This window comes from Rhea pennata, chromosome 1, assembly GCF_028389875.1.
Source record: "Rhea pennata isolate bPtePen1 chromosome 1, bPtePen1.pri, whole genome shotgun sequence".
Lineage (NCBI taxonomy): Eukaryota > Metazoa > Chordata > Aves > Rheiformes > Rheidae > Rhea > Rhea pennata.
In genome coordinates, this window is record NC_084663.1 from 103,878,481 (window position 1) to 103,906,286 (window position 27,806).

Below are 27,806 nucleotides of genomic sequence, written 5' to 3' on the forward strand. Positions count from 1 at the left end.
TTTTTTCTTTTAAGTTTGTGGACCAAACGTTGCGAGGAAAGAGTTTATGGTTAGTTGAAAATGCATCCAACCTGCCAACAGCTGTGGAACAAGAGGGCTTCTCCTTCCTTCTGGATGAATTTCCAGGCAGTGCCAAAATCCCTCGGGATGCCAAAGGCTCATGACGCATGTGACACCCAACTAGTGAAGAGTCTCCGAGTCCCCGGTGTTGCGCTTCCTGCACGACCGGCACTCTTAGAAGCGAAAGCAGGCTCTGAAGAGCTTCTCTTTCCCAACGTGCTGCCAAACGCAATAGGGAAAAGAAGGAAAAAAAATGAAAAGGGGAAAGAAAGGGGGGGAAAGCACTTAAGGCAAGCCAGCCCGCAGCGGAGTGCAGCCTGCGCGGCTCTCTCCCAGTGCCGCGCAGCGGGCAGCGCGCCGCGGCCCCGGCGCGGGTAGCGGGGTGCGGGCAGGTGCGGCCCGCCCCACTGCGCGCCCGCGGAGCCGCTGCGCGCCAATTGGGGCGCGGCGGGCGGGCGGGGCGCCGCCGCCTCCCCCGCGCCCGCCCCCCGCGCCGCCGCCGCTGCCGCGGCGCCCCGCTCCGCCGCTGCGCTATAAGTGCGGGAGCGGGGCGCGGCGGCCGCCGAAGATGCGCTGCCGGCCGGCGCTGCGCGGCGCCCCGCCGCGGCCGCCCTGCGAGGAGGAGGAGGAGGAGGACGGGGAGGGCGGCGGCGCGGAGCGGCCGCGGCCGCGGCCATGAGCTGCTCGGACGTGGCCATGCAGCAACCCGGCCCGGTGGCGTGCGGGCCGCCCCGCTATGCGCCCGGCGCCGCGGCGGCGTCCGCGCCCGCGGCGGGCTGCTCGCAGGTGAGGCGCGGGGAGGGGGGCACGGGGCGCGGGGGGCCCTTGGCAGCGGCCCCCCCCTTGCCGCGCTGCACGGCGCATCGCTGGCTGGCCGGGGCGGAGACCTGCGGGCGGGCAGCGGTGCGCCGCGCAGCCCCCGGCCTGATTTGGAGAGGCAGAGAGCTGGTGAGGGTGTCCCAGAGCAGCGGCGCTCGGTAAGAGCTTCTTAATGAAAAAAAAAATCCCTTTTTAAAATATATATATGTATATATAGTTTGAGCGCAGGAGCTCGGCTTGCTTGGCTGAACGGGGGGAAAAAAGTTATTGACTGTCTCCACTGCCCCCTCCCCGCATCGCTCCTAGCTTTGCTGAGCCGCGCCTTTGCCGCGAGCCGGCGCGGCGCCGTGCGGAGCGGTGCGGAGCGGTGCGGTCCGCCCCGCCGCGGGAGCTCAACGTCCGCACGCCGAGGCGGAGGGCCCGCGCCGCTCCCCGCGGATGGGGCGCGCCGCGCCACTCCCGCCGCAGCGGCCGGCTCTCCTAGAAGATCGGCTCCGGCGAGTTTCCAGTTGAATTTGGTGATCAGAAGTATTAAAAAAAAAAAAAAAAAAAAAAAAAAAAAGTGATTCAGGAAATTCTTATCAGGCTGACAGCATTTTTAGACTATGCAGTGCGTGGGTGAAGTGGGACTAATATTGACTTGGCCCTAATGTAGTCATCTGAGAATACATTTTTTGGTTGTTGCTGCATTCCATAAGGTTTTATCATTATTATCCGTGAAGATTGTTTTCTCCGTACATGGGAAGTGACCCCTAATATCAACTTGCCTGGGAGACACGAATATGGGCTAAAACATTAAAATTCCTATCGCATGTTATTGTTTTTTCTTTATTGTTGGGAGGAAAAGCTTTTGCAGAAATGATACTGAGCCTGACTTTTCCAGGTTGCTCACGTTGTTCACTGTAAACACAGACTCCAGGAAGCTTGGCAGTTTTGTCCGTTGCAGCGTGCCTTCGTTATTATTTCTTTTCTAATCTAGGTCACAGCTTCACATTCAACTTATTCTGTAATTTTAGTTATAAACTTTTATTCAAATATCTCAAAGTCCGGTTGCTAGCCATAGTGGGAGGAACTTGAGGATAAATTTGCCCCTTTAATTAAGAGACCTAGAAGTAGAAAACCACTAATGAAACTTCGGTGGACTTTTCATCATTTTACTCTGTAGGTGACTGGCTGTTTCTCTTCCAGTATAGAACACCTAGTACATGAAAATACTTTAAACAATCATCAGCTGCTGTGTCACACTGAAGCGCAGTGGCTTTTTTATTTTTAAACAGAATTGTGAAGCTTCCTCGTTAGCTGTAAGCAGCCCCATGTATGAAATGTCCCAGAAGCGTTCTGATGAAAGCCAGTTTCTTGAAATTTCATTTTAAACAAACTGAGTTCTTGTAGGTCGTGTTGCTTGTGAAAAGTGGAGGTAGATACGTGAGGCAAGAAACCATACAGTTTATGAGTGGTGACCAGTACAATATATTCTGTTACCATCAAAAAAACCTTCCAAACCCCGAAGTCCCACATGTATTGACGATTTGTTTTTGTTAATCCTGCTTACACCATTTTTCCTCAAATATTTGAAGTTGAAGGATCTTCACAAACTAGTCAAGTGTCAGACTGGAAAACCGGGCTGTTGCCATCGAACTGAGAATGTTGCACCCTCTAATTCTGGCAGCTGCAAACTTTAGAGCAGTTTGTTCATTTGCTCTGAGATCCAATGATCCAATCCTGGGGAAAAATAATAATAATAATAATAAAAGATAAACATGAAATAAACTCCTCATCCATCTGTAGTGGAGTGATTTGTTTTTTGGTTAACATTTGACGTTATACAAGTCACTCTGTTTCTTCAAAGTTGTCCTGTCAGGGATATTTAATTGAGTGGTATATTTAATATTTAATATTTAAAAGAGCCTAAGAAAGGAGGAAGAAGAATCTGTTGCCAGGTTTTTGTTTCTTCTTACACATGTGTTCAACATGTAAAACTCCCCTGCGTTCTTCATGAGGATGATGACCATTTTAAAGAATGCTCTTCTTTGCAGGAATGAAAGCTATGATTAAAATAAAATAACAATGGGGGAAGATGAATTATTGGGACATCTTAAAAATAAAACTCTGTATTGGAGCAGATGAAGTGGAGCTCATCCTTAAAATATCCGTGGACTCCGTTGTAACATTTTTCAAGGTTCTTGAAATCTGTTGTCTTTCAGTACCCAGTAAAATGATCTGTTTCCTGAGAGAAAAAAAGCTCCTCAGTGTGGGGCTTCTGTTGCCTTTCCTGTTCAATGCACAGAGCTGTAGGTGTGTTACTTTAGCCAAAGCTTGGGCATCTTGATAGGTGTTTGAGTAATAAAGGTATATTGCGAATATGTAATTGTTTATGGCGGCTTTTGGTAATGGATTTGTATCCTTTTAAAGAGCTGAGCCGACTCCTCAGTGGGTGGAAATGCCAGTGCGGAGGGACAAGCTCAAGTCGTGGGTCGCAGAGTCCCTCCGGAGAGGTAAACTGCTCGTGCTTGGGCAGGGTGCGCACTGCGTGCCTGGCTCCAGGGACGTGCCTTCGGCAGGCAGCTGGTGATGCGTCTCGCCTCTGCAGTGACAGCTTTTGGAACGGACATCTCCTGCTTTATGTAACAGGTCTTGGATTAAATGACAGAGAAGCACACACCTGGAGTGTGGAGAAGTGAGATTTTTAGAGATGATTCTCCATGCCCTCTTAAAAGAGCTACCCTACCCTAAAGTTATTCCCACTTTTCCGCATGTGTAGCTCCTCTTCCCTTCAAATCAGTGCAGAAATGATTTTGCACTGCATAGCGATGCAGAAATTCTGCCACTGTAGCTCTTCACCAGTCTATCGCCAAGAAAGAACTTGCTGGCAAATTAATTTTGGTGGGATTTTTAAAAGTGCTGAAGGGACTGAAGCCTGAATTCCCATTGAATGTTAATGAGAGTTGAGGCTTAGCACCTTAGATCTTTGAGATTGCTGAAGTCTAGGGCATTTGCTGAGGGAAAAAAGTGGAAGATAGATGTATACACTTGCTCATGAAGTGTCAGAAGCAACAAATGAAAATGGGGTGCAGCCCTAATTTTACTGATAAATTGGGGGTTCCATTTTTGCCCACTAAAATATGGAGTGAATGCATGATGATGTTAAAATGCAAACATGTTCTTCTCCTGTGTGGTAAGGAGCCATGCTTATAAGAATGTACAGCCCCGCAGAATGGAGAAGTTAAAATTCTGCTCATTTCATGCTCTCCTGAAAGGCTCTGAAACTGTAACAGTAAGTTTTGAATTTTGACAGAGGAATTAGACAGATATTCCCACTTGAGGAATGCTTCTGGAAACACATAATCGGTGAAGAATCCTTATGTATTTTTGGTGCACAAGAAAGGCAGCAACAGCTTGCCCTGCCCTATCAGTCTAGGTGTAGCAAGCTGCAGAGCTGAGGCGAAGGTAGGATTCACCTTGGCTCGCTAACAGCCAAGCTTAAAACCTTTTACATGGGAAGTTACAGTAAATGATAGTTTTGGAATTTCTCCATGGTATGTAGATGCAGAGAGCTGAGCCAAACACTGTCCTTGTTGAATCAGTCTTGCACAAGGAGTTGTGATTTGCTCAAGTCAGACTTACTGCTGGCAGTGCTGTAGACAGACTTTTTCCAGAAAAGGGCTTGTCTTCATTAGAAAATCAGGTCACTAACTCGACTCTTCCTTCCAGACTAATAGCTTTGCAGGCAAGGACAAGTTGCTTTTAACATTGTTTCGGCTAGCTATATCTGACACCTAGTTTCAAGTGCTGTAACTTAGTTTTCTAGTAAAGCTCTCTGTGCCACGTGTTCACAGCTTTTAGGATGGGCTTGTATTACCAATGCTGAAAGACACTCTGTGTGAGTGGCATTCCTCAGTGTCTAACACGGCTGAAGATGCCTTTGCATTTAGTTTTTCCACTTCAGATGCCCTCTTGAGGATTTTTCTGAAGCTCAGTGGGTGCCCTACTACTGACTTCACTAGAAATTAAATCAGACCTGTATGACTCATCTTTAAATGTCAATCACAGCATGCAAAATCTTGATTAAGTCTTGCCCAATTTCTGTTTGTTTTTCTTTTGCTTGTGAGACCTTGCTGATTAAAAAAAAAAAAAAAAGGGGGGGGGGGCTTGTTTTGTTCGTGTTGTTCTGATTGGGACCAATCGCTATTTGATCTTCCACTAGCTACATAAAAAAAAAAAAGCTTTAGACTTTAATGATACTCCTCCATTTAGACGTACTGTGGAAGATGTTGTGTAAATTCTTTCTTCCTCTGCCACCTCCTTCCATGAGCAGCACAGAAGAGGAACTGCCAGCTCTAGCGCTGCAAACCCAGTGCCTCACCTGAAAGGAGGAGTTCAGCTTTGTGCTCTGCTTGCTCTTTCGCAAGGCTAAAAGTTAGCATTTCGTGTATCCAAGGCATGCAGTAAATACTGCTCCCAGGCCTAGCATTCCACTCTGTGATTGCTTGAAATTGTCCTCTTTCTTGAATACTTTCTGTGTTATCAACAGGAGCCTGCTTGGCAGACAGTTTCACAAACAGAGGGCTGTCCGTGTTTTGCCTAGAATTTGTTACTCAAATTCCTTCTCAGAAGCATATGTCAAAGGATAGCTTTTTTTCTTGGGGTAGGGTCATATAGTGTTTCCTCAGTGCAGTTATTCTTTATTTTCAATTCCTGTTCTTTCTCTTGTAATGGAAAATCTGTAACAGGTGGCCACAGGCACACCAGACTTTCATGCTTGGGAGCGTAAAGGACCATATGCTGTATGATGGCATGTACGGAGATAATAACTTGTAGGAATAGTCAACGAACTGATATGCAAAGCAGGAGCTGGCATGAATTGTCAGTCCGAACTTGACTAACCTGAAATTTTCTCCAGTCTCAACTGTGCTTAGTTGTCTTTGTTTGGCTGCCTACTAGCTGGTGTCAGCTGGAAGCGAAATTTTTTCAATTTATGAGAAGAATGTTCTGACATTTTTACCAGACACCATGGGTGAAATCCGGGATCCTTGAAGTCAGTTGGACTTTTGCCATTGACTTTATTGTGGCCAGGATTTAACTGCCTGAGAACAGTATTGCTTGGTTCTGGATAGGATATGTTCAGAAAATAGCAGCGATCTTCAAGACAGGGATTTTGCGGAGATTTTGGACCACATTCTTTGTTGGTGTAAAAGACTTGAGTAGTCTTTTTTCCCTCCAGAAGAGAGGATGATCATGCTTATCCTACGTAAGCCTTCTCTTTTTAATGTTCTCATGGTAGTGGTGACTTGCTGTTGACCTTTAGTTTCTTTTCTTCAGACTACTTGCAATAATATTTAAAATTTTATTTTGGAAGAGCTTGTTTGCAAATATATCAAATAACAAAAATAACATTGATTTTTAACTGAGTGTAGCCTATGCTATATAGCCTTATTTAACCGGTGGTCCTACCATTCATCCTTCAGCCACTAACTTATTATATTATATTATATTATATTATATTATATTATATTATATTATATTCCTCCTGTGTATATCTAAGTTGGTATCAGGGGTTATAGTGTCTGTATCTCCCATTTTTTTTACCTTATTTCCAGTGTGCTAATCTGAATTTTAATTCTACGTTCTGGGTCTTTGCCAAGATGTGCTGATTTTTTTTTTTTATTATTATTATCGTTGTTATCCCCCCACCTCTTGACCCTGGAGGCAATTTAGCTTTAGTCCTTAGCTGTTAAGGAAAAGAGAGGAGGAAATCATATGAAAACATATATGAATATGAAAACATCGGAAATCTGAACATAGTCAAGAAATACAGCATATTCAGTCAAAACATGCTCTTTTTACAGAAAGACTTTATAGATAGTGTTGGCTGCTTAAATGCGTGCCAGAACTGTTCATATGAGAAAAGTACAAGTGAAAAGGGGCTAGGCTGGATTAGTTGTAAGAAACCTAACCTCTTCCCCCCCTCCCCCCCGCAATGAATTCATTCAGCAGTTGAAGATCTCACACACTTTCCCACTCGCACAAGTGCCGTCGGAAATGCTTATGAGAAGATCGCTCTAAAGGCCAGAAGCAGCAGCCCAAAATGTGCATGCAGAGGGAGGTATTTTAAGAGGCAGCAAGGAGTAAGCAGTGATTTCTATTAAAGGATGTATACACTGGAAAGCATACGTATTTTGTATGCAGAGAAGACTTAAGTTACTGTTTCTCATTGTAGCTTATTTAAAGAGTTGTGTAATTACAGGGAAAAAATAGCTGATAATTTCTTCCTGTAATAGAAATTACGTAGATCTGTGTATAATCACAAGCCTGATGCGGTTTTGAAAAATTATTTAATTTGTAACTTTTTTTTTCAAAAGACATCCCACAAAACACAACTTTTCACTGCAAGTAATTTTAGCCTGTACACAAGGGCTTGCACTTGTCTGTCAGTCGTACCTTTCAGTCCATCAGTCCTACCTTTCATGTGCGTGTGTGTGACCACCTGCGGATGGACTCGACGGGTGGAGGTAGGGACACGAGCTGAAATGGAAAATGAATTAGATTCTTAGGCTGTGGAAGGGGGAACATTCCTGCACAGAGAAGCGACTCTGGAGATAAGTTTTAATTTCCTGAGCTCCAGTCTCCTCTATATAGGAACATTGAAAGACTTCCTTCCTGACAACCAGCTCAAGCCAGGGGCTTTATTAAATGACGTGTTTCTGTATTTAATTGCATGCTTGTGTATGTATTTGCATACTTGCAGTATAAATACAAATAGTTTATCTGTAATGATAGAAATCAGCTTTTGAAGTGTGTTATGTGTATATTATGGGCACATGCCCATGCATCTGAGATGTCCCAATACATCAAAATCTATTAAGACGTCTATAGAAGATGTCTTTCATGGCTTGTCTCTTAAAATAAAGAAGAAAAAAGAAGAGCCCACGACCCTTCCCCAACCATTTGTCTTGCATTTTTAAGAAGAGCTCAGTTATGGTGTACCTTTAAATAGCATCAGGTCACAAAGGTAGATGTATTACAGCTCTCTAATGCAAACATCTCCTGTGTATGCAGTATTATTATACATTCTGCAACTGCTTCTATTCTCTTAAGGTCTCATTCTGCAGTGATTACTTAGGCAAAACTATGAAGTTCACTCTGAGCAATAGCTTAGTAAGCATTTCAGGAGAAAATATTAGGAAGTATTTTTTCTTTCTTTACAGAAGGCACAAAGCATTTAAAAATATATATGGTGTATTCTATGTCAACCAAAATTCTGCATTTTCAAGAATTAATTTCATAGCCTCAGAATGTGTTTTCACAATAGCAAATAATTTCTAGAAAAATTGTTTTAACTTGGTGGGGTGTTTTTTTTTTTTTTTTTTTTTTTTTTTTTTTTTTTTTTTTTTTTTTTTGTGAATCCCACAGTTTTTCTTTATATGTTGTGGGATCTTGTGATAAAACAATATGTCTAAATAAGTAATACTGTTCTAGGCAGAACTACAGTGCAATTTGCCTTTGTCTTTTTAAAGTGTTTGAGCCCAGACTAGCATTTAGATCTTCAAAACTCCAAAATAAAATAACTTATATCCCTCACTGCATTTTGTAAAACAGAATCAGAGTTAAAATTTTTACTGAACTGTTGTATGTTTATCAGTTGAGCTACTGTAATTTTAGAATTTACTTAAATACTCTGAGCTTTTAGTATTATAGGTTTTAATTCTACTTATACGTTTGGAGAGATATAAAGCATAGCTTTTTATCTAATCAAATTTTTTTAGTAACCATTCATAATTAAGCATTAGCCCCGGAGTTTCTTTTTCCTAGTACAATCAGGGAATTTATGTGTGCTTAGGTAATTTTAAAAAGCACAAAATGTGAATGTATCTATGGTATAAAAGATCAAAAATGATTCCCAATTATTTCTAAGTCAAACAAGCGTATTTTTTGTATAAATGGAACTTTATAGGCTATGTAGCTGTTTAACTTGTTCTGTATAACAGCTTTGGAGAAAAGGAAGAAAGCCGTAAACTTAAAGAGATTCTGATGGCGCTAAAGTGTTGCCACGCAAATCATAAAAGATGAGTCAAACTGTAATTATAAAGAAAAGCTATGATATACTTCTACTTATGTGCTGTAACTGTTTTGGGGTTGCTGAAGCTATTTGTGTGTAAAGTCAGCTGTGGAAATGGCTTGCTATCTAAAAGCTGTGGTTCCTGCAGCCTGGCTGTTGTGGAGAACTTTTCTCTGTGAAAACACTTGTAAAGTGGAACATCTGAAAAATATGTTCCATGCAAAATGGATCTTCACACATATTTATTTTGACATTTAGGTTTGATTTGGGAGAGAGAGGGAGAGAGAAGATTCTGAAATAGCCTTTCACAGATGGCTTGTGCTGATTTTATTATTTTTTTTAATGCTTCTTTGCATTTTTGGTTTGGGGATTTTTTTTGGTATGTGTTTGTAGACTTGTCAGTTCCTCTCTTCCTCAGATCACATCTCTGATTATTTCTGACATGCAGTTTTGTCTTTTTTTTCCAAAAGTTGTTATTAAAAAAAAAACCCAAAATAAACACACACACACACACACCCAACCCAAAGTACAGTTTCTTATAATGGAATATTTTTGGCTCTAAGTGACATACTTTATGTATTATGTGGATTTTTATAATATGGTGGAAAACTTTCCAGAAAGCATCAAATTCTCCCACCTTGACTTGTGTGACATTCTGTGGCTTTAGCAATGAGTAGGTAGGTGGTGGAAGGTCAGAGACCTGATTACCTTCAACAGGGGGAGCACCTGGTCGCTGCTCTGCTAGACCTGTGCAGTACCGGCAGTGTGTTTCTGGCCTCCCTTCCACAGGGCTGGGCTTGACCTTTGTAGTCTTTACTGATGGAATATCCTTTCCAGGTGGGAGACAGGAGCGAATTGTGAGTCCGCCTGTTTTCTTTTGAAGGTATTGAGTGAAAGAAGTTGCCAGTAAGTTAATTGCGGTTGTGAAATGTGTCTGAGAATGAGGCTTATCTGTGTGTGAGGAGTAAAAACTAGGCAGCACTGGAAAACTCTTCTTTGTGAAACCTTTGTGCAAAATATTGCTATGTTCCAACTTTACTTATGAAATGAATATTCAATATATTCAGATATTTTTCTTTACAGAAACCAGATGTTGAGCTTACATTGAATGCCACTAGTGATACATCTCTTATTTGTTTTGTTTTTAATCCCAGAAGAAGTTAGCTGTATACAACAAGATGCAGGAGTCTCTGGAAGTGACCCTTCCCAGCAAGCAAGAGGAGGATGAGAAAGACCAGCCTGCTGAGATGGAGTACCTTAACTCTCGCTGCGTCCTTTTCACTTACTTCCAGGGAGATATTGGTTCAGTAGTGGATGAACACTTCTCAAGAGCTTTGAGCCAAGCCAGTAGCTTCAGTCCAGAAACTGCCCATTCAAAGAGCAAGGCAGGGCTAAGTCCTCTCTGGAGAGGTAAGAGGAGCAGTAACTCGTTCTCTGTCTAGTGTACTTAATCTACTTCATGGTAATGCAGATTGCACTGCAGGTGACATTTTACTTCTCTGAGGAGGTAGAAAAATTCCCCCAAATACGAAAGAAATGGGGAGCTTCCTGGAGCTGACTATCAGAAGTGTTAAACAGGAAAAGAGGCCAAGAGTGAAAGAAGCAAGTATTTCCCATTCTTCACATAGCTAGCAGCTCAGCTAAGGCCTGGGGGGAATGGGCACAGCTCATGTGGCTTCACAAACATCTACTGCAAGATCTGAGGCTCATTTTTAAGCTCTAAGGGTGAAAGTTGGCCTCTGAGGCAATAATGAAACTGACTGGGATGCTAACGTTGAAGTGAGGAAACCTGGGCAGCTATCTTGGGTGACTTTGTTGGCTGAGTAAAATTCATCTACGGCTGGCTCTCCAAGCTGGGAGATCAAGCACAGGCTGGAATAGGTCTGGGGGCAAACCCTGGACCACATGGCTGTGGTGGGCTGCAGCCACGTGGCACAACGCATTCCAGCCCACCCTCTGGCACAGCTTGCAGGAGGGATATGATCATTATTACTGACTTCCTGTATGTAAAATGGGGGTAATAATACACTACTTCCTGGCAAGCAAGCGAGTAGAAATATGGTAGGTAATGTGAGATATTTGAATACCAGTGTAATGTTCATGTCTCATAATGCATATAAGCCTTATGAATATAACGGGGTGATCTTGACAGATAAAATAGGTAGACCTTATGGATAGAACTTCAAAACTGGTAGCTGGAGAAAGCACATCAATAAAACTATTTCCATTTTGCTGAATGTGGTACTCAGTACAGTTATGTATTTGAAGGACTATATTAATTCTGATCACCCTGTTAGGTGAACTGAGTGCTGGCAAGAGGTCTGTTAACTAAGTATAATGAGTAATGATATTGCATCAGATTGAACTAGTGAGATACCATGAAGATCCTTGCATGAGTAGAGTTTTCATAATTAATGGTGCTGGGCTGAGAGCATATTAACAAAAATCATGGATTAAAGAAGAGAGAGAGGACTTTTGTATACCACTGTGAAGAGAAAAATAACGCAGGACTTGCTTTCCTGAAAGATGATGACAAATCTGAGGAAGTTTAAGTAAAGGTCAGCACAAGTGGCTAGGGAGCTGGAGGAATTTATGGCTTGAGCCGGGACCATTAACATTAATGGGAAATTTTCCATAGACTCTACTGAGGGCAGGATTGAACCCATGCTTACTAAAAAAGAGATTGGAGCATTTGTGAATGGCCCAGACAGGCTATAAATGTTTCAGAGAGGGGATCAAGGCGGTCACCAGAGAGCAGTTCCTACAGAGGACCCTCTTCACTGAACTTTCAGACATGCTATATTGTCTGGGAAGGGGGAGGATCTTCTCCGAGGCCTGGGACATCCCCTGCTGTTTTTTCCTGACTCTCCTGTTGTCACAGAGCCCTCCTCAGAGAGGTCTGTGGGGGCACAAGGTAGCCTGGTGGTAGGGTGTCTCAGCCATGTTACTGCCTCACCCAAAGTACCCCGTAGCATCAGGGTGCGATGGAGTTCTGCTTGTCCTAATAAATTCCAAAATAAATGGGATAAAGTAAGGGGATATGCCTGCCCTCTGCGGTCGTTGCACCTGCTGAAGCAGTGTAAAAATCCCAGGGGAGGCTGCCGAGGAGGGCTGCTTGATTCTGCAATGTGAACTCTGAGAAAGTCGAGAGTATTTGTTTCTCAAGAGAAGAGGAGCTGAAAAGAGTCTTATCGGGCCCAAATGAGTTTCTCAAAAATGTCCATTTGAAAAGTAGGCAAAGGGTTTTATTACTGTCTTAGTCTTCTGCTTCATGTATGGTTGTCAAAGACATTCAGTTACAGTAAATGCATATGAATTTCTATCCCCTTACTTAAAGACATTAAAATATCATTAGCCTGGAGATCTTTCATGAATGATCTTAACTGGTGGCCTGAATTTTTGTCAACAAATTACTCAAAGATCAATTGAAAATGAGGCTTTGCATTTGCAATAGCTGCTTGGAAAGATAAAAATTTTAACGGGAAGTAAGTGGGAATGGACTGGCTGTTCAGATCTCTCTTTTACCATGAAAGGAAGGATTAGCAATGTCTTCTGTTTGTTCATCTGATTTTTTTTTTTTTTTTATTGTCATGATGGAAAAATAAACTATAATTTCATCTTAAAGGTGAAATTGTGCATTTTTGGTATCAAGAAGAGATTGAAGTCTTTTGCAGGGACTATACTTTAAAATCAATGTAATCTTAATGGTATTTTTATCAACTTGTTTTTCCTAGTTGAAAGTTTTTGGTTCCCTACTCACCCCCACCTCCCCAACTGAAAAGTATTGTTGTACTACAGAAAATTCCGTATATTGTCCATACATAGCATGTGGGCTTTGGCATGTTTTCAGTGCATGTTGGCCAGCCAGTATTAACATTTGCATTAGTCACTACTTTGTGGTATCTGTGATATTGCCATCCCCCTCTGCCTCCCTGTACTTAGAATAGAAAATTGTGGTAACTGTAGTACCTTTCTTGGCAAATAGTTTTTGCTACATTTTCCTCCTCCTACCTCAAGAAGCCAGGGGAAGCTATTCAGTTTTCTTTTTCAAGGAAAATGTTGAAATGTCTTAATTCTTCATCACTATTTAGAGGACAGGCATCTGACACAACAATATTCATAAAGGCAATTGGCTGCACTCACTGTTTGAAAGCTAGCGAGGAAAGGAGCACTTTAAAATGTGGTGTGAATGTATGGTAGTTCAGGCCTGTGGTTCAATGCAGAGACAGTTTTTGTTGTTGTTGTTGCACACCTAATGGTTATTAACATGCAACTCTCTGGGTAGAAGAAGGTTTTTTGCTCATTCGTATAACATAGATGGACACCGTATTTCCAGTGACATACCTTCTAGTTGACCAGTCAGGCCAACTGCTTCCCCTGCAGATAAATTCATTACTCAGTGTTACAGTGGGGCTGGTAGGTGACCATTTCTGCCAGTAGTAATGGCTTTGTGAAATGGGCACTAGTTCAAAAAACTGAGAAGATCAAACATAGTTACTATGGCCTGAACCTATTGAATGGTTGGTAAAGCCAAGTTGATACACAATCTGGGATGAATTCATATTGGCAAATCCAGTGGTTTAAAGTCCTCTCTCCTAGTATTACAATCATCCTGCAGATGCTCTGTGGTTTTCTGTGCTTTTCTTCTGATGTGAGATTGTTTGTGTTTAAGACTTTTCCACCCTGATAACAACCAGAGAGTTTGCAAAACCTCTCAAATGTAAGGATGAATTTTTCAGAGTACCAGCAATGAATTGTCAAGCTGTGTTTCTCTTAAGTAGACAGGAAAATGCCAAACTGGACATGAAATAGCTTGAGGTTGGGGTTTTTTGGTTTGAGGTTTTTTTTGGGGGGAGGAGGGGTTCTTTTTCCTTTGTTTGGTCCTTTTGTCAGCCCCACAGCCAACACTCCACACCTTGTATATGCACTCTGTAGCACAGCCTAATCACTTGTAGCAAGGAACAATTTACAGAGAAGGAACAGCACCAGTTTCAGAGGGATGCTGAGGCTTCCGTTGTATGCCTGAAGCTTTCTGCAGTCCTCTAGTATAAATTACAACAGAAATACAGCTCAAAAAAAAAAAAAAAAAAAGTAACCTTTTTAAGAAAGCCACGTTGAAGTGCAGTTTGCTAGATAACCTTCCAGCTCTGCTCTGAAGCAGTTTGGCTCAAGGATAACTTTTCTACTTTTGTCTATAATATGTTTGCTGAAGTCATTTCCAATACTAGAAGTTAATCAAGCTTAATGAACTGCCTAAATCAAAGCCAATTTATGCATGGAAAAACTTCTTTATTTTAATGGATTCTGAAATAGACATGCAAGCGTCCTAATGATGCAGTCAGAAAAAGCTTTTACAGTTTTTGTTTCCAAAATATTTTTGTTTTAAGTAAGCAAAGTTCAGAGGCAGGAGTGTTTGAAGAATCTGTTCATTCTCAGTGATGTCTTCACCTAAGTCTCATTCCAGTTTCTTGTTAAACAAAGTAAAACAAAAGGTCATTTAAAAAAATTGATATAAATATTTTTGTAAATGTTATGTGAGGAACAGAGGATTCCTTGCCTTGTCAAATATTAAACTTCCCTGGCTTATTTCTCCATAGGCCATTTTTATGACTTTGTTCTTTCCTCAGAGGTAAAGTCCTACATTTTTATGTTTCCATCTTTGACCAGAAAAAAACTATTTGAGCTGAGACATATTGCATGAAGCAGTACTTTCAAACATCAGATGGCAAGAGAGATGTGAGAGTGAAGATGCTAATACTTTCCTACACATCAAAAACACTAACCACTCCTTTGGAATAGGAATTTTTAGAATGTGATTTCATAATGTAGAGGTATTGGAATCTGGTTAAATAAAAGTTGAGCCCTAGCTGTAAGAGGCAGCAAATCCTTTATTTCAGACAAAATCTTCTTTCAGTTACATAGGTGGGTCAGTGTGTCTGATCCTATTGGACACAGGGCAACATGATATATTCTATAAGGGACTAATGCAAGATGAATTAGATATGATCTCTTCCCCATCAAAGCATGCAGTTAATTTGAAGAGATCTGGTATTCTCCCATTAGCCAAATGTGTCTCATATTCTGCAGTACGAGCTGGCTGGCTGTCCTCAGAAGCATTTATAGTCAAAACAGCTGCCTTTCTGAATGGTATGTTGTAGTTTGATCAGGAGTTAGGATCCTCATACTGGAATTACTCGAGGAAGCTTGAATACAGTATTATGAATTTGAGAGGGTAGATGATCCTTTTTTTCCCCTCCCCCTTTCGTCATTCAAATATGTTGTTCAGCTTCATTAATATTTCATTTTCCCCTTCTGTTCTTCACCAGAAAGCTCAACAATTTCAAGCCAAAGGAGCAGTTTCCCAACTTCATTTTGGACCAGTTCTTATCAGCCTCCTCCCCCACCATGCTTAAGTGGAGTGCACCCTGATTTCCCCGTTACTGCACCAGGCACCTTCCCGACACCAGATCCCAGCAGCTGGCCAGGGCACAGCCTTCATCAGACTGCCCCACCTCCTCCCCCTGCTGCATCTGAATCCTGGCATTATCCTTTAGCATCTCAGGTGAGCCCTTCGTATGCACACATGCATGACGTATACATGCATCGCCATCACCCTCATCCACACATGCACCATCACCATCCCAGCTCGCACCGCGACCCACGGTACGGGTCCCTGCTGATGCCTTCAGTACGTGCAGCCAGGATTCCTGCTCCCCAGTGTGACGTGACAAAGACAGATCCCGCTGCTGTCACCAGCGCTACCTCAGCATGGGCTGGAGCCTTCCATGGGACAGTGGACATTGTGCCAAGTTTTGGGTTTGACACAGGTAAGATGGTTCGATTGTGTCTGTGACTTGTTTTAGCAGGACACACTAAGCAAAGAAGTGGACTCTGCTGTTGAAGTAGGGCTTGTCCTCAGAGCTTTCTCCAAATGTATTTCCGGGTGAGAATCCCTCCTGAAAATGTTGTCAGGGCAGACAAGAGCTGTGAAATGTCCAGCTCTCGCTGCCTTTTGCTGAGAGACGGTGGTCTCGCTTAACCCCAACAAGCCAAGTGAGTTGTGACGTAATGTGTCTCTATGGTTTAAATCTTGTGGGAAATGGTTAATTAAACTTCCATATGGAAGCTTCCAGCTTGTTCAGCTAGTTCATACAGGCATTCACCAAAATATAGCTCTAATGAGGACTGGACTAATAACTTGTCAGCACATGGGGATTGCATCTTATTGCTCTAAATTGGAACAGATCAGCGTTTCCTTCCTGTCTAATATCCAGGTGTTATTTAGAGAGACTAGAGATGCTGGTTAAGCTGTACTTGCTATCAAACTAAACTTCACTCTGTAGGGTCTAGGCAGATGTTCCTAAATTAGATTCATTTTACTGCACATTCCGTAGCTCTATGACAGCCTCTGCAAACTACATCCGTTTTATTATAGGCAGGCTTTGACTTGAAGGCCACCATCTTGCGCTTTCGTGTTAAGAACAGTCTAGCAACCCTCACTGTTTATAGAGATCTTCTGTACAGGTCATGGGTGACGGTTTCCAGTGTGTCCATCCTAGAGCTTTTCTGTTTCTGCTTGGTATTTGTCTGACCAGCAGCAGTTGTGGGAGATTATTACTTCTTAAACACTTTTTGTTACTTTATTAAGAAAATTATTAGATTTGCATCTTTCCTCCCTTTTCCTTAAGATATGTTTACCTGTCTTCTTGCTAGCTCCCACAAACATTCGTCTGTAAGAGTCGCTCGCTCACTTTGGGTGTATAGGGGAACAAAGAATAGATGAAGAAAGAAAATGCTGTTTCTTGAATATGAAATAATGTGAACCCAGAACCCAATTATAACTGAGCTAACCTAAGACAGAGCACTCTCTCTTCTCTGTAACAGTGGCTGGGAACCATTAATCTCTTCTAAATACCATGCCATTTGCTGCCTCAAGAAATTAAGAAAAAACATAGTAAGGTTCTTAATACTGGATGATTTTATATCTATTAACAACTCCAGCTGTGCAGATGATACAAGAGGAATTACATTTTATGCTTTCACGTATAAAATGTTAATCTACCAAGATGCGTTGCTTTGCTCTGAAGCATAAGCAGATTGCCGTTGCTGCTGATAGAGGGAACCAGCCCATCGGTCTGTCAGCAACCTCAGCAGTCCAGTGCCAGAGCTCTGGTATTTGCCTTGCCTTTCTGGGAATGGAGCAGGGAACTGGGTAAGGGGATTGTTGGTCAGGAAGAACCACTACATGGCTTAGTTATGAGAGTTGTGAGTTGTTTCAGTGCTGGGCAAGTTAGTTTGCTTACTGCTTGTTTGGTAGTAACAGTAGCATTCCTGTGCTCTCCTGCAGCCCTGAAGCAGAAGCTCGCTGCAAAGGGCTGGCTCTGAGCTCCCTCCTTAGCCCTACCCGAGCCTTGTAGATCTGGGACAAACACTGGAATGATGGGCGTTTTGGGTACAATCTGCTGAGAAGAGCTAGCTTATTTGCCCTGGGGCCTTGCGTGCACCTCCAGCTGGTGTCTGTCTGGGGACTGTGCAAGTTACTCAGCTGCGGAGAGGGGCAGCTGCCAAAGGAGCAGTTCTGGGGGGCCCTGGCTTTTGGTGCTAGCTGTTCAGATCTAGCCCTCTCTGGCACTGCAGGTTTTTATTGCTCCAAGTCTATTCAGAGGATTATAGTGAATATTACCAGTCTCCACATTGCACAGAATTTCATTATGTTTGACTCTAATGTGGGGTTGCAATCTCGGCAGAGAGGCAAAAACTGAAAGGCGTGCAAGAATGTGCTGGCTTTCTTTCTCCAGAGTAGGGCAGGGATATGGTGACCAGAAAACTCCAATTCTGGAAGCGTTTGCTCATATCTCTCTGGAGAATAAAAGACATCAGCCTCTGGCATTATCAGTAAATCACATTCCATGAGCTTTAGATGATTTATATAAGAAAACTCTTTCGGTGTATCTCTAGTCATGGCTTTTCAGAACCCTTCAGATATGCAATGGATGCTTCTTTTTTCCTCTTACGTACTGTGGGTCACATTTCTTTTGCTGCTGTCACATGCGATTATGGAAGCATTTGCAGAATTCCTCACACTGAATTACATGCAATGACAGTGTTGATCACCAGTAGGCCAGCTGTAATTGTACCCACTTCCAGCTATATTGTTGCATCCATGCCATGCTAAGCCAAGTATTTGGTCTTAGGAATGGATGATGCTGAATCACTTCAAAGGTTAAGGAGGGGGTGTCTCCTTGCATGCATGTTAGAGTTTAGGGATCTCTCTTTTCAGAGCAGACTGCATGGGACATGAGTGTATCACTGTTTGTGGAGCTAACAAAATATTGATCTGTCTGGCACATCTGCTTAAACTTACATGGTTCAGGTTTAGAGGTGAGAATAGAGATTGAGCTACCTGATTCCCTTTATATGTGGTTTAATCCTTGCAGTGAGTGCTGCAAATTAACCCTTCTAGAAGCTCCCGTATGGGTGGAATTGAAGAAGTGGAATTAAAGAAAGCACTAGTCTAAATCAGAATCTGTTAAAATCTGTTATGTTTGTGGCTGCTGGTAAGCAGTGTCCTTCTGAAGCTCAGGTGCCTGGGCTGGAGTATTTGATATAAAAGCATGTTAATATAAAAACTTGCTGGCCAGAGCTGCTGATTTCAGCCCTTTGCGCTCTCCGCTGGCTCCTGGAGGCCAAGCAGCATCCTGCCAGACATGCTGGGCAGTCAGTCAAGTGCATCAGCACTTGCAGGGGCTGGGGCTGCTTCAGGGAGGAGTGCGGGGCAAGTTGCCTCACTGCTGCTGCTGCCGAGCGTGCTAGGAGGATATCCTGCCCTGCTGCTGGACAGATGTGCTGGAAGTGACAAAAGAGGTTTCCTGTAACCTCAGCACACAAAATGCAGAGCAGAGTTTTGGCATATCCGAGGATTGTAATTCTATCTGAAAACTGAGGTTAGCATCCTTTTAACTTAAATTTAGGTGAGGGAAGCATCATGCTCTAGTTCCTTGACTAACAACAAAAAGTCCTCTTCTGGAAATGCCTCCAAGTCACTGTGTCGTGTTGAATATGGGTTTGAGTGAGCACAGCTGGTTGCCCTCTGCAGAGCTATTTGTATTTACGCGTGCGACGTGTTTATCTCAATCTGTTAGTTTGGTTAGGTGTATCCACATAACCTGTATTCTGCACATGTGAAAACTAGCTATATGTTGATATCTCAGAGGTGGAGAACTCTGCTGATGTGGAAATACCAAGTCATGCAGTAGAAGCGAAGATATTTTAAGAGGAAAATGTTTGTTTTATCAGCAGACAGTGGGTTAAAGCTCTTAGTGCATGGCTGCACTTGGATGACATGTTAGGACTGCACATAGTCTTGCCATAAAGGAGATGGGAATATAATGAAGAAAAGGCATGGAAAGTGTTCCATATTCAGTTCTGTAACTAAGGCAACTTTAGCTTTTGGACTGTATTCAGGGACTGCTTGGGCTTAATTGCTATACCTTAAACCTCCTTCTTATGGTTATTTCTGTTTGTTCCCCTTCTACTAATCTCTGTCATCAGTGATATCCTCCTAAACATTTTTTTTTTCGTTGCAAGCTAGTTTGAACCATATGAATTCTTTCACTTTTCACTTGCTTCCATTGTATCTTGGTGGCCTTTAGTATTCAGTGTGCATTGAATGACTTCTTGATATTCTGAAAAATTTCTGCTGTCTGACTCTCTCTCTCTCCTTTTTTTTTTTAATTGTAAGAAGAAGGGGGAAAATAATACAAAATTGTCACCAATTTATTTTGAGGCAGCTTTGAAAGAAACTAAAAGCAGTTTATTATGTCTCTGTGAATGATGTTGCCAGGAAAGTGAGTAGCTCCTGAGCAAAAGGGAGAGATCTTTGCTAAGTGAAGAGCCTCTGACCATGTTTTTATAGGCATGCCTTAGTTCAGGGGTGCCCCAGTTCTTCCAGTCCAAAGAAAAATTGCAAATATGTGTAGACTGGAGCAGGAAGCCACTCAACAGGATTTGGCATGCTATACCTGGCATTGTTTATGCTGCATGTCTATCAAAGGTGAAAGTAGGTGCATATATGTTTGACCTTGACTCATCTGCCACATGGTTTTCAGATTGCGCTTTGGCCTTCACTGTGTTAAGATAAAGAACAATGATTAGACCGCAGGATTAACTGTTGGACAGTGTAACTTCAGTATCTGGAAATTATCTGGAAATATTCCCCTCCAAACATGGGCAAGTCACCTCTGTGTGCTCTATGCCCTGTCTATTCACTGCTGAACCCGAAAGTTTTTGGACGGTGCTTAGAAATCCTCAGATATATCTATCAATATGCTGTCATCTTTTAGATGACTGTTAGTAGCTTTATAGCTCTACTATGAAATACTGTCAATCATCATTAGCAAGTCAAATGATGGTACTCAAAAGGCAAGGAGCTAATGGTCAGATCTAAATCCATCAAGCCTTATAGAAGGCCTTTGAGTACAGAGAGGTCCTCCTTTGGATTTCATTATTATGTGATGGGAGATCCACGCGTAGTATATCTTCGGTTTTCACAGGTTAAAGACTGAATGAACGTGGAGCTACTGTGGTTGCAACAACATTGAAGTTAGTTGTAGTTGCACCTCCTGACATCAGTGGTGAATTTGGCCCTAAATTCATGGTAGATCAGGTAGTATACATACACTATGTGGCTGGACGGTATATAACATAACATAGAGCAGAACAAAGCTGTCTGTATAGCCATGCTTTTTCATTTCATGAAATGTAATTAATTTATTTAGTTCTAAATGTCAAGGGACAAGTTTTGAATCAATGAGATTTAACTACCTTACTGCCTCTTAAGATATGCATCTGCACCTCTGTTTTTTACTTTTGCTGTAAATAATGAAGAACGGGCCTTCTTTGGGAAGTTTCCTCCCCACCTCTTGCTCTGTTGCCTGTATTTTAGGTTTACGCCCTGTTGGGTGTAAATCTATCGAATATTGAATCCCTCTGGAGCAGAGAAATCCCAGATAATATCACAGGTTCCAAGTCTATAATGCTAAAGCCACAACATAGCACCGCATTTATTAGATAGTCCTCACTTTTTATAAAGGAAAATGTTAGAGAAACTCGTAACAAATGCAAGCTGAAAATCATTAATTTTTCCCATGTGGAAGCACTAGCCATTCTTGGCTAAATATCTGACACTCTGTAGGTGAAATTATTTGATATTCTTGCTTGCTGCAGGAACTTTTTCCCTCTCTTCTCTGTAAGGTGAAATGCTATAGAAATTGTAAGATCCTAAAGTGTTACAGACCTTTTAGAAAGAGATGGAGTCTGTGGCTGACCTCTATCAGGAAAAGTGATTCTGTTCCATACTGGAATGTCCATACAGACTTTGCTAGAGGATTTTATCACACCACAGTCCTCTCCAAAGGAGGCCAAAACTAGGAAGCACACAAAGGGTTTTATCAGCATTCTTGAACTGCCTGAGCCAGTCTAAAACTGAAGTGCAGTTTAAGCCTATCCCATATAAACTGTAAAACTGAGAGCAATAGTAATGTCAGTAACAGATTCACTAAGATAGTAAGATGCGTGTGAGGGGTTTGTTTGTTTTTTTTTGTTTGTTTTTTTTTTTGTTTGTTTTTAACTGTTTATTCTAACTTTGCTTTTTGGGGGAGGAGGAAGAAACTAATGTATATTTTTTCTTTTTCTTTTCTGAAATTTAGGTCTACAGCATCAGGACAAGAGCAAGGAAACTTCTTGGTTCTGAGGTTCAAATATAACTTAAATCCAGCTACAGCTGGAGTCACTGCAGCTGGGAAGGCGATATCCATGACTCCTTCTGCATGGGGCAAAGGACACACTATGAAGATGAAGAGCCAACCATTCTGGTTTTGCTATTGAGCCTTTTGTTTGTAAGGCCATTTATGGGTCCCACAGTGTCGAAGAAAAAACCTAGCTTTTCTTTCTTTCCTCATCTGAGCCTGCTGCAGCTGGGCAACGTAATTCCTTTCTGCTCCTTTAACAGTGTTTTGTTTTGTTCAGCTTGGTATTTTTACGAACAGTCTCAATTGTCAGGAAAAAGACTCTCCCTTGACTACAGTGCGCCTCCTTTCAGGAATACAGTATTTTGTAGCTCTTTGTGCATCTATTTTTGTAGAAATACAGAAAGTTTGAGTAAGGATCGGTGGGCTATTTTAGGATGACATATTTTTTTAAAAAAAAATGTAAAATTGTTAAGTTCTGTTTAAAGAACTTGCTCTCAGAGAAGCACTGGCAAAAAATGTATAAAATGCTATTTTTAGATGTCTGTGATGTGTTTGTGCATTTTGGGTTTTTTTGTTTTGTTACCTCAAATGTCTATCTTTCCCTTCTTTTTGAAGAGCTAAGCCTGCCTTGTTTCCACATTACTAGATTTTTGATATTTTTGTCCTTGTGTTCTAGCTTACGCAAGTATAATTCACACCTAAAGTTTCAGCCAAATATTTTTCCTGCTGGTGTTAGATTGTAGCAAGGGTGTCTTTATTGTCTTGCCTCTGAAGATGGCTTTGCGCTGTGCTGATTGTAAGGAACTTGCAAACGCCTTTAACCTGGAGCAAAGCCTGGGGTTATAAGAACTGCATTTCCAACCCACTTGTTCTTTCAAAATGGACCAAATACTTGTATGGATTTAAATGATATATGAGTTAGGGCTTTGCCCATGATCCATTGAAGCTGATGAACAGAATCTTCTATGAGTTATGTTTCAGGCCCTCCTTCTATAGTGATCATAAATATTGATATACTCATATTTAAACTCATGAGGCAGGACTTTCAGCTAAACCATTTCAAGGGTGATAATTTTTAGCATGAATATTCAGGAAGGAAATGTCAGTTTTATAAAAATGTTTACAACTTGTGGAAAGAAAATGTTTTTTCAACTGGCCTGATCTCTCTGGTGTCCGAGTACCTCACAGAAAGCATTGAAGTTTTCAACTCTTGTTGACTTCATAAGCTAGCTGTATAACCTAGGACTTGCTGGGATACCCCAGCTGCGGCTCTTGAATTTCATAAGGAGTTGCACGTGCTCAGCGTGCACAAACGTTGGGCTTTGCTGCTGTTTCTGGGTAGGAATCTGAAGTTGGAAACTACATCTAGCTCCAGCACTCTGCAAGATGCTTGCAAAAGTCCATTTCTGGCCTGCGCCTCAGGTCCAACGTGCATAATGAGGACTCTAGTTGAAGCCAGCATAAGTGCGATCCAACCTTGAATAAGGGCTGCAAGATTGTCCTGAAGAGCCCAGCCCTGCGATAGGCTGGTGTGGGTCAGCCTGCAAGCCCAAGCCTACTGCCTCCAGCCAGGGGACACCATAGCAGCATGTGCTCAGGTGGGGCTGAGTGCAGCAGGGTCAGGGCCCAAGTCGCCTGATCCTAGCTTTTGTTTGGAAATGTTGCCTTTCTGCTCTATGCACCTTCAGCGAATGGATGTCTTTAGGATCCCTCTGTAATATTTCACAAGGCTCTCATAACCTATTATTTCCTGCTACCACTGTTTTCAGACATCCCTGTTTAAAAGACAAACCAGCCACACAGGAACCAAGAGCTAGCTACATGACTGAGATAAGGAACAGTTTAATTTTAAGGCAGCAAGCATTATAAATGTTGATTTGTCAGGTGGAGAGCACATGGATCTCTGTGTGAATGGGAAAGGGGGAAGTCGTGGACTGTGCATGCTGCCGAAATTCAGTCCTCTGTCTGTGTACTGCTTTTCTTCAGGCATTAGGAATTTGACACAGTGAGGTGCTGAGCATCTTCCCTTGCCACATGAGATGGCTTGAAGTGCTGGCACTGGGGACATCAGGATTATAACCCAGTTTGGCAAGACCCTTAAGTGCATATCTTGATCATTTGAAGTCTGAGAAAGCATAAGAGGGCTGAATGGGCTGTGCTTAAACACTGTCTTAAAAAAAAAAAAAAAAAAAAAAAAGCAATGGGCTGTAGTTTCCATGTTGAAATGTGGATTTTTTTTTTTTTTTTTTTTTTTTTTTTTTTTTTTTTTTTTATCTTTTAGGTTATTAGCATTTCTTCCTGTCATGAAATTCACTCTCACTACAGTCCTGTATGTTATCGCTGTTCTGGTGGAGCTAGTTCCTCAATTGGTCAATGAATTAGTAATGGAATGGGAAAACCATTCTGAGCAATAAAAGCACCCACAATTTGCTTACTTATCAGGACAGTATAGTTCAGGAAATATTTCAAGAATGACTTCTTGAGATAGCTAAACATCAGGAATTTCTGGCAGTATTAGAAATACTGGAAAAAAAGTCCGAACTATTTTTTTTTTCCCTCTGGACTTGGCAAAGTTGGAAGGCAAAGAGGCAAAACATCTCCAGAAAAGCAACGAGAAATGTGATAATCAAACTCTCTGAACTTCAGGGAGTGAGAGTTTGGGGGAGGGAGAAAAGCGAAAGGAAATGCAAGTTTTTTTGAGCTGTACTATGTTTGAATTCCCTATATAGTTCACCTATGTCTAGCAAGAGCAGCCAGTCCATTGCCTTCCTCTTTGCAAGTCTGGATGATAAAGGACCTTCTCCTATTCCCCACAGGTATTAACACAGAATCAGGGGACAGGAAAGAAGCAGGCCCAGAGTTTGCACTGGAATCGCTTTCTGGGTTGTTTTGTTGAGTTTGTGGGTAGAGGGGATGAATATGTGGTGAATCTGTTGCCTCTTTCTTCCATCTCAAGGACTACTGTTACGTGCCCGATTTCCACTGCTGAACTTGAGTATTCTTAAGGAACTCTACAGGCTCTGGGAGACAAGTGCCAATGAAAACCTACTGTTGTCTATAGCCATTTATGCACCAGTCAATCAACTTTAAAAGTCAAATAATAATTTTTTTCCACCCTCCTTAGTAAGTAACATTCCCCTGTATTTAACAAGTGAGCTGAAAATAAAAATTCCAAGTCCATACCAGTAGCCCTGCTTGTCTAGTCTAAAATTTGAAAGACAGGAAAGAAAAAAAAATCCTTTCCTGTGACAAACTTTTCAGTTGAATTCAGCAGATTTACAGCAGATCTCTCTCTCTCTCACACACTTATACATACACGCACAAATGTGCTTATGAGAAGCAGATGCTGCATTAGTATTGTTCTTAAAAGAGGAGGAGAGTACTCACTCGCAACGTTGCAGTGATGGCATACTGATGGCAGTGAGAAGGAAACAGAAATGTTAGGACTGCTCAGGCTTCCACAGATAGGAAAAACAAGCCCTTAAAAACAGGTCACAAAGAAGTCACATGTCTTAATGCATTACTAAAGAAGTTATTTTATTCTTTGTCTATGTTGAATTCTACTGCTGCCCTAAGAAGATGGATGATTAATTTTGTGAGGACCTATAAAACATGGTATACTCTGACACTATTTCTGTGAAGAAGTGGGGAAATTACTGTTTTATTTTAGGAAAATCTAATACTAAACTCTTAAAAGCTGTCCAGGATTTGATTTTGTTCCTATTAATGCTGAGAAATCTGTTGTCAATTTGTATGTCTTCTACTTTGGAGTATCTGGGGGTTCATCTTAACCAGCAGTTTTTGAAAAGGAGGTACTTCTTTTTGTTTCGGCTGGGCATTCCCATCCTAACAAGCAGATGAATAATACAGCTGCTGATCACTCAGCAGATCTGATTTCTCGATAGCTGAATAAGCTACTCTTGGCAGTAGTAAAATGCACTTTGTTCAGATTCCTTTCCTCAGCAGACACAAATTCAGCTCAGTTATCAGATTATCTGATACTTGTTTCACAGTGTGAAAATCTGCAATGAGTGGGAAGGTTCTTTCAATCTTCTACCTTCTCCTGCTAGAAAATATCCCTTCAAAGAAAGATAAATCTCTCTTCACAACTTTCAAAGGCACGCTTCTCTCGAGAGCAGAGATTGCGGGAGAGGAGTGCCATTTTTTCCCCAACTCGTAGTTAAGGTCAACTGACTTGCACATACCTAAAGATTCTGCTTTAAGTCTGTTGTTCATATCTTGCTCTCCTCCTCCTGCAATTCTTTGTGTGTATGTGTATATATATATGTATACATATATATATATACACACATATACATATACACATACAAATATATATAGTTTCCTCCATTCTACCCTCATACATTCAAATGCATGTCCTTTGGAAATGAACTGAATGACATCACTAAATCTTATCTGACTATCTAAAAACATGTAGGCAGTTTATTGCTTTCTCTGTAACCTCAGGAGTGAGTGGAAATTTTCTTTACTGTGCAAAAGGTATTCAAAAGCCTCAATTTTTTGTATCATAAAGATCACTGTGCAGTTGGTGGAGTTATGTAGAGAGGTGCAATATATTGCCTTTCAGCAGACAAGCATATCTTGTTGATTGAGATTCTTTCAATTTCAGGTACATATCCCCCCCCCCCTTCTTTTTAATGGCCCAGCAACGTATATATTTCTTTTAAGAACTTAGAAATATATATATATATATATATATTTTTAATTGATTTTGTGGTTTTAAAATGTCAGCCTTTGAGCTTTCTAAAGAGTATTTGAATGATAGATATTGTGTGTGGATTTTTAAAGATGTTGATGCATGTTGTTTGGAACTGAAATCACATGTAAAGCAAGAAGGTTTATTAAAAAATAAATAAAATACTGCTTTTAGCCCTATGGGCCCAATCTGACAGTTGTGATGCAGGAAAAGGTTCCTTTAAAGACTAAGGCAATCTTATCCGAACAAGGTCAAAATCCTCTAGGTGGTAGGAGAGCTGGGAGCAGGGGTCTTGCAAAGGCTGAGCTGGAAGTACTGTGAGCAGAGATGATCTTTTCCAGCGTTGTGTGTAGATGATTGGGCAGTCACTGCACAACATATTAAAACCAGACAATGGTGATGATATGTGCCCCTTCTCACAGGATGAACTGGCTGCTGAGAGGAATTAAAGGCATCTCTGGAAACATGTCTTAGCTGCCCTTGGTCTGCACGCTGCTTGTGACCTTGCTATTCTTGCTCTGTGGTCTCCATGACACCGTGGGGGAACAGCAGCAGCTCGGATAAAGTTCCTGCAAAATGAAGAACATTGTTAGCTCCTAATTAAGATAGTTTAGGGATAAGGGTGACTAAAACATCACAGCTACCTAATGCACTCAGAGGCTCAAGCGTTCAAGACAAACTAGCTTATGTCATTGACAATGGCAGTTTACATGCAAGAGACCTAATCCTGTTCCTCTTAGTGTCCCTGAAAGACTTCTGTGACATGGGATCATCAGGACCAGTCTTGAATGCCTAAAGTGCAGTCCACAGAGTTGGCTAGCACAAAGTGGTGGTCTGGGGCCTGATCCAACGTGAACGGAAATAAATTGGAATCAGCATTTTTCCAGCAAGCTTTGGCTCAGGTAACTAGTACGTATATACAACCAATACTTGTAGCTGTTCAGGTTTATAGTAATGTAGTAAAGTATCTGCAGAACAGTGCCGCACTTTCTCTGCTAGGTGTTTGTAGCTGTTGTTTAAAACCATCAGTCAAAATCAGGGTCCCTCTCCTCTCCCCTTCTCTTCAAACCCCACTTCCCTCAAAACTTCATTGAACTTTTTTGTCCCTCTCATCAAAACTGATGAGGAACTTTGTATAAAGAAAAGTGTCACTGTTTTAATTAATGAATAAATAATTTAATGTGAATTTTATTGTTATATTTTTATGTAGCATTTTTGGTTTGGTCTATATTTCTCAACAATTAGCTAATGCTTTCGTTTTATTCTTATGCAACTGAAGAACCCATAAATCTCTTTGTAAATTACTGCATCTTGAGTTTTTATTTTTTCATGAGGTTAATTTTTGGAGCCAAGGATTTGTCTTCTGCTGAAAACACTGTAAAACAAGTGTTTAGGATGTCCACTA

The 27,806-nt window shown here is 41.6% G+C and overlaps 1 protein-coding gene across 4 annotated transcripts; it reads left to right on the plus strand.

Moving 5' to 3' along the window:
- The first annotated feature begins 648 nt into the window (after positions 1-648).
- VGLL3 (vestigial like family member 3) lies at positions 649-27,678 on the plus strand. 4 transcript variants are annotated; one of them, XM_062597603.1, is made up of 4 exons: positions 649-846; positions 10,090-10,345; positions 15,262-15,762; positions 21,643-27,678. In XM_062597603.1, the coding sequence occupies exons 1-4, from the start codon at positions 736-738 to the stop codon at positions 21,684-21,686; spliced, it is 912 nt and encodes a 303-aa protein (XP_062453587.1). In that variant the 5' UTR covers positions 649-735; the 3' UTR covers positions 21,687-27,678. The 4 variants fall into 4 exon arrangements, with proteins under 4 accessions (XP_062453587.1, XP_062453595.1, XP_062453611.1 ...); XM_062597611.1 differs by having other exon boundaries at positions 10,093-10,345; XM_062597627.1 differs by lacking the exon at positions 649-846 and adding an exon at positions 908-1,037.
- The last annotated feature ends 128 nt before the right edge of the window (positions 27,679-27,806 follow it).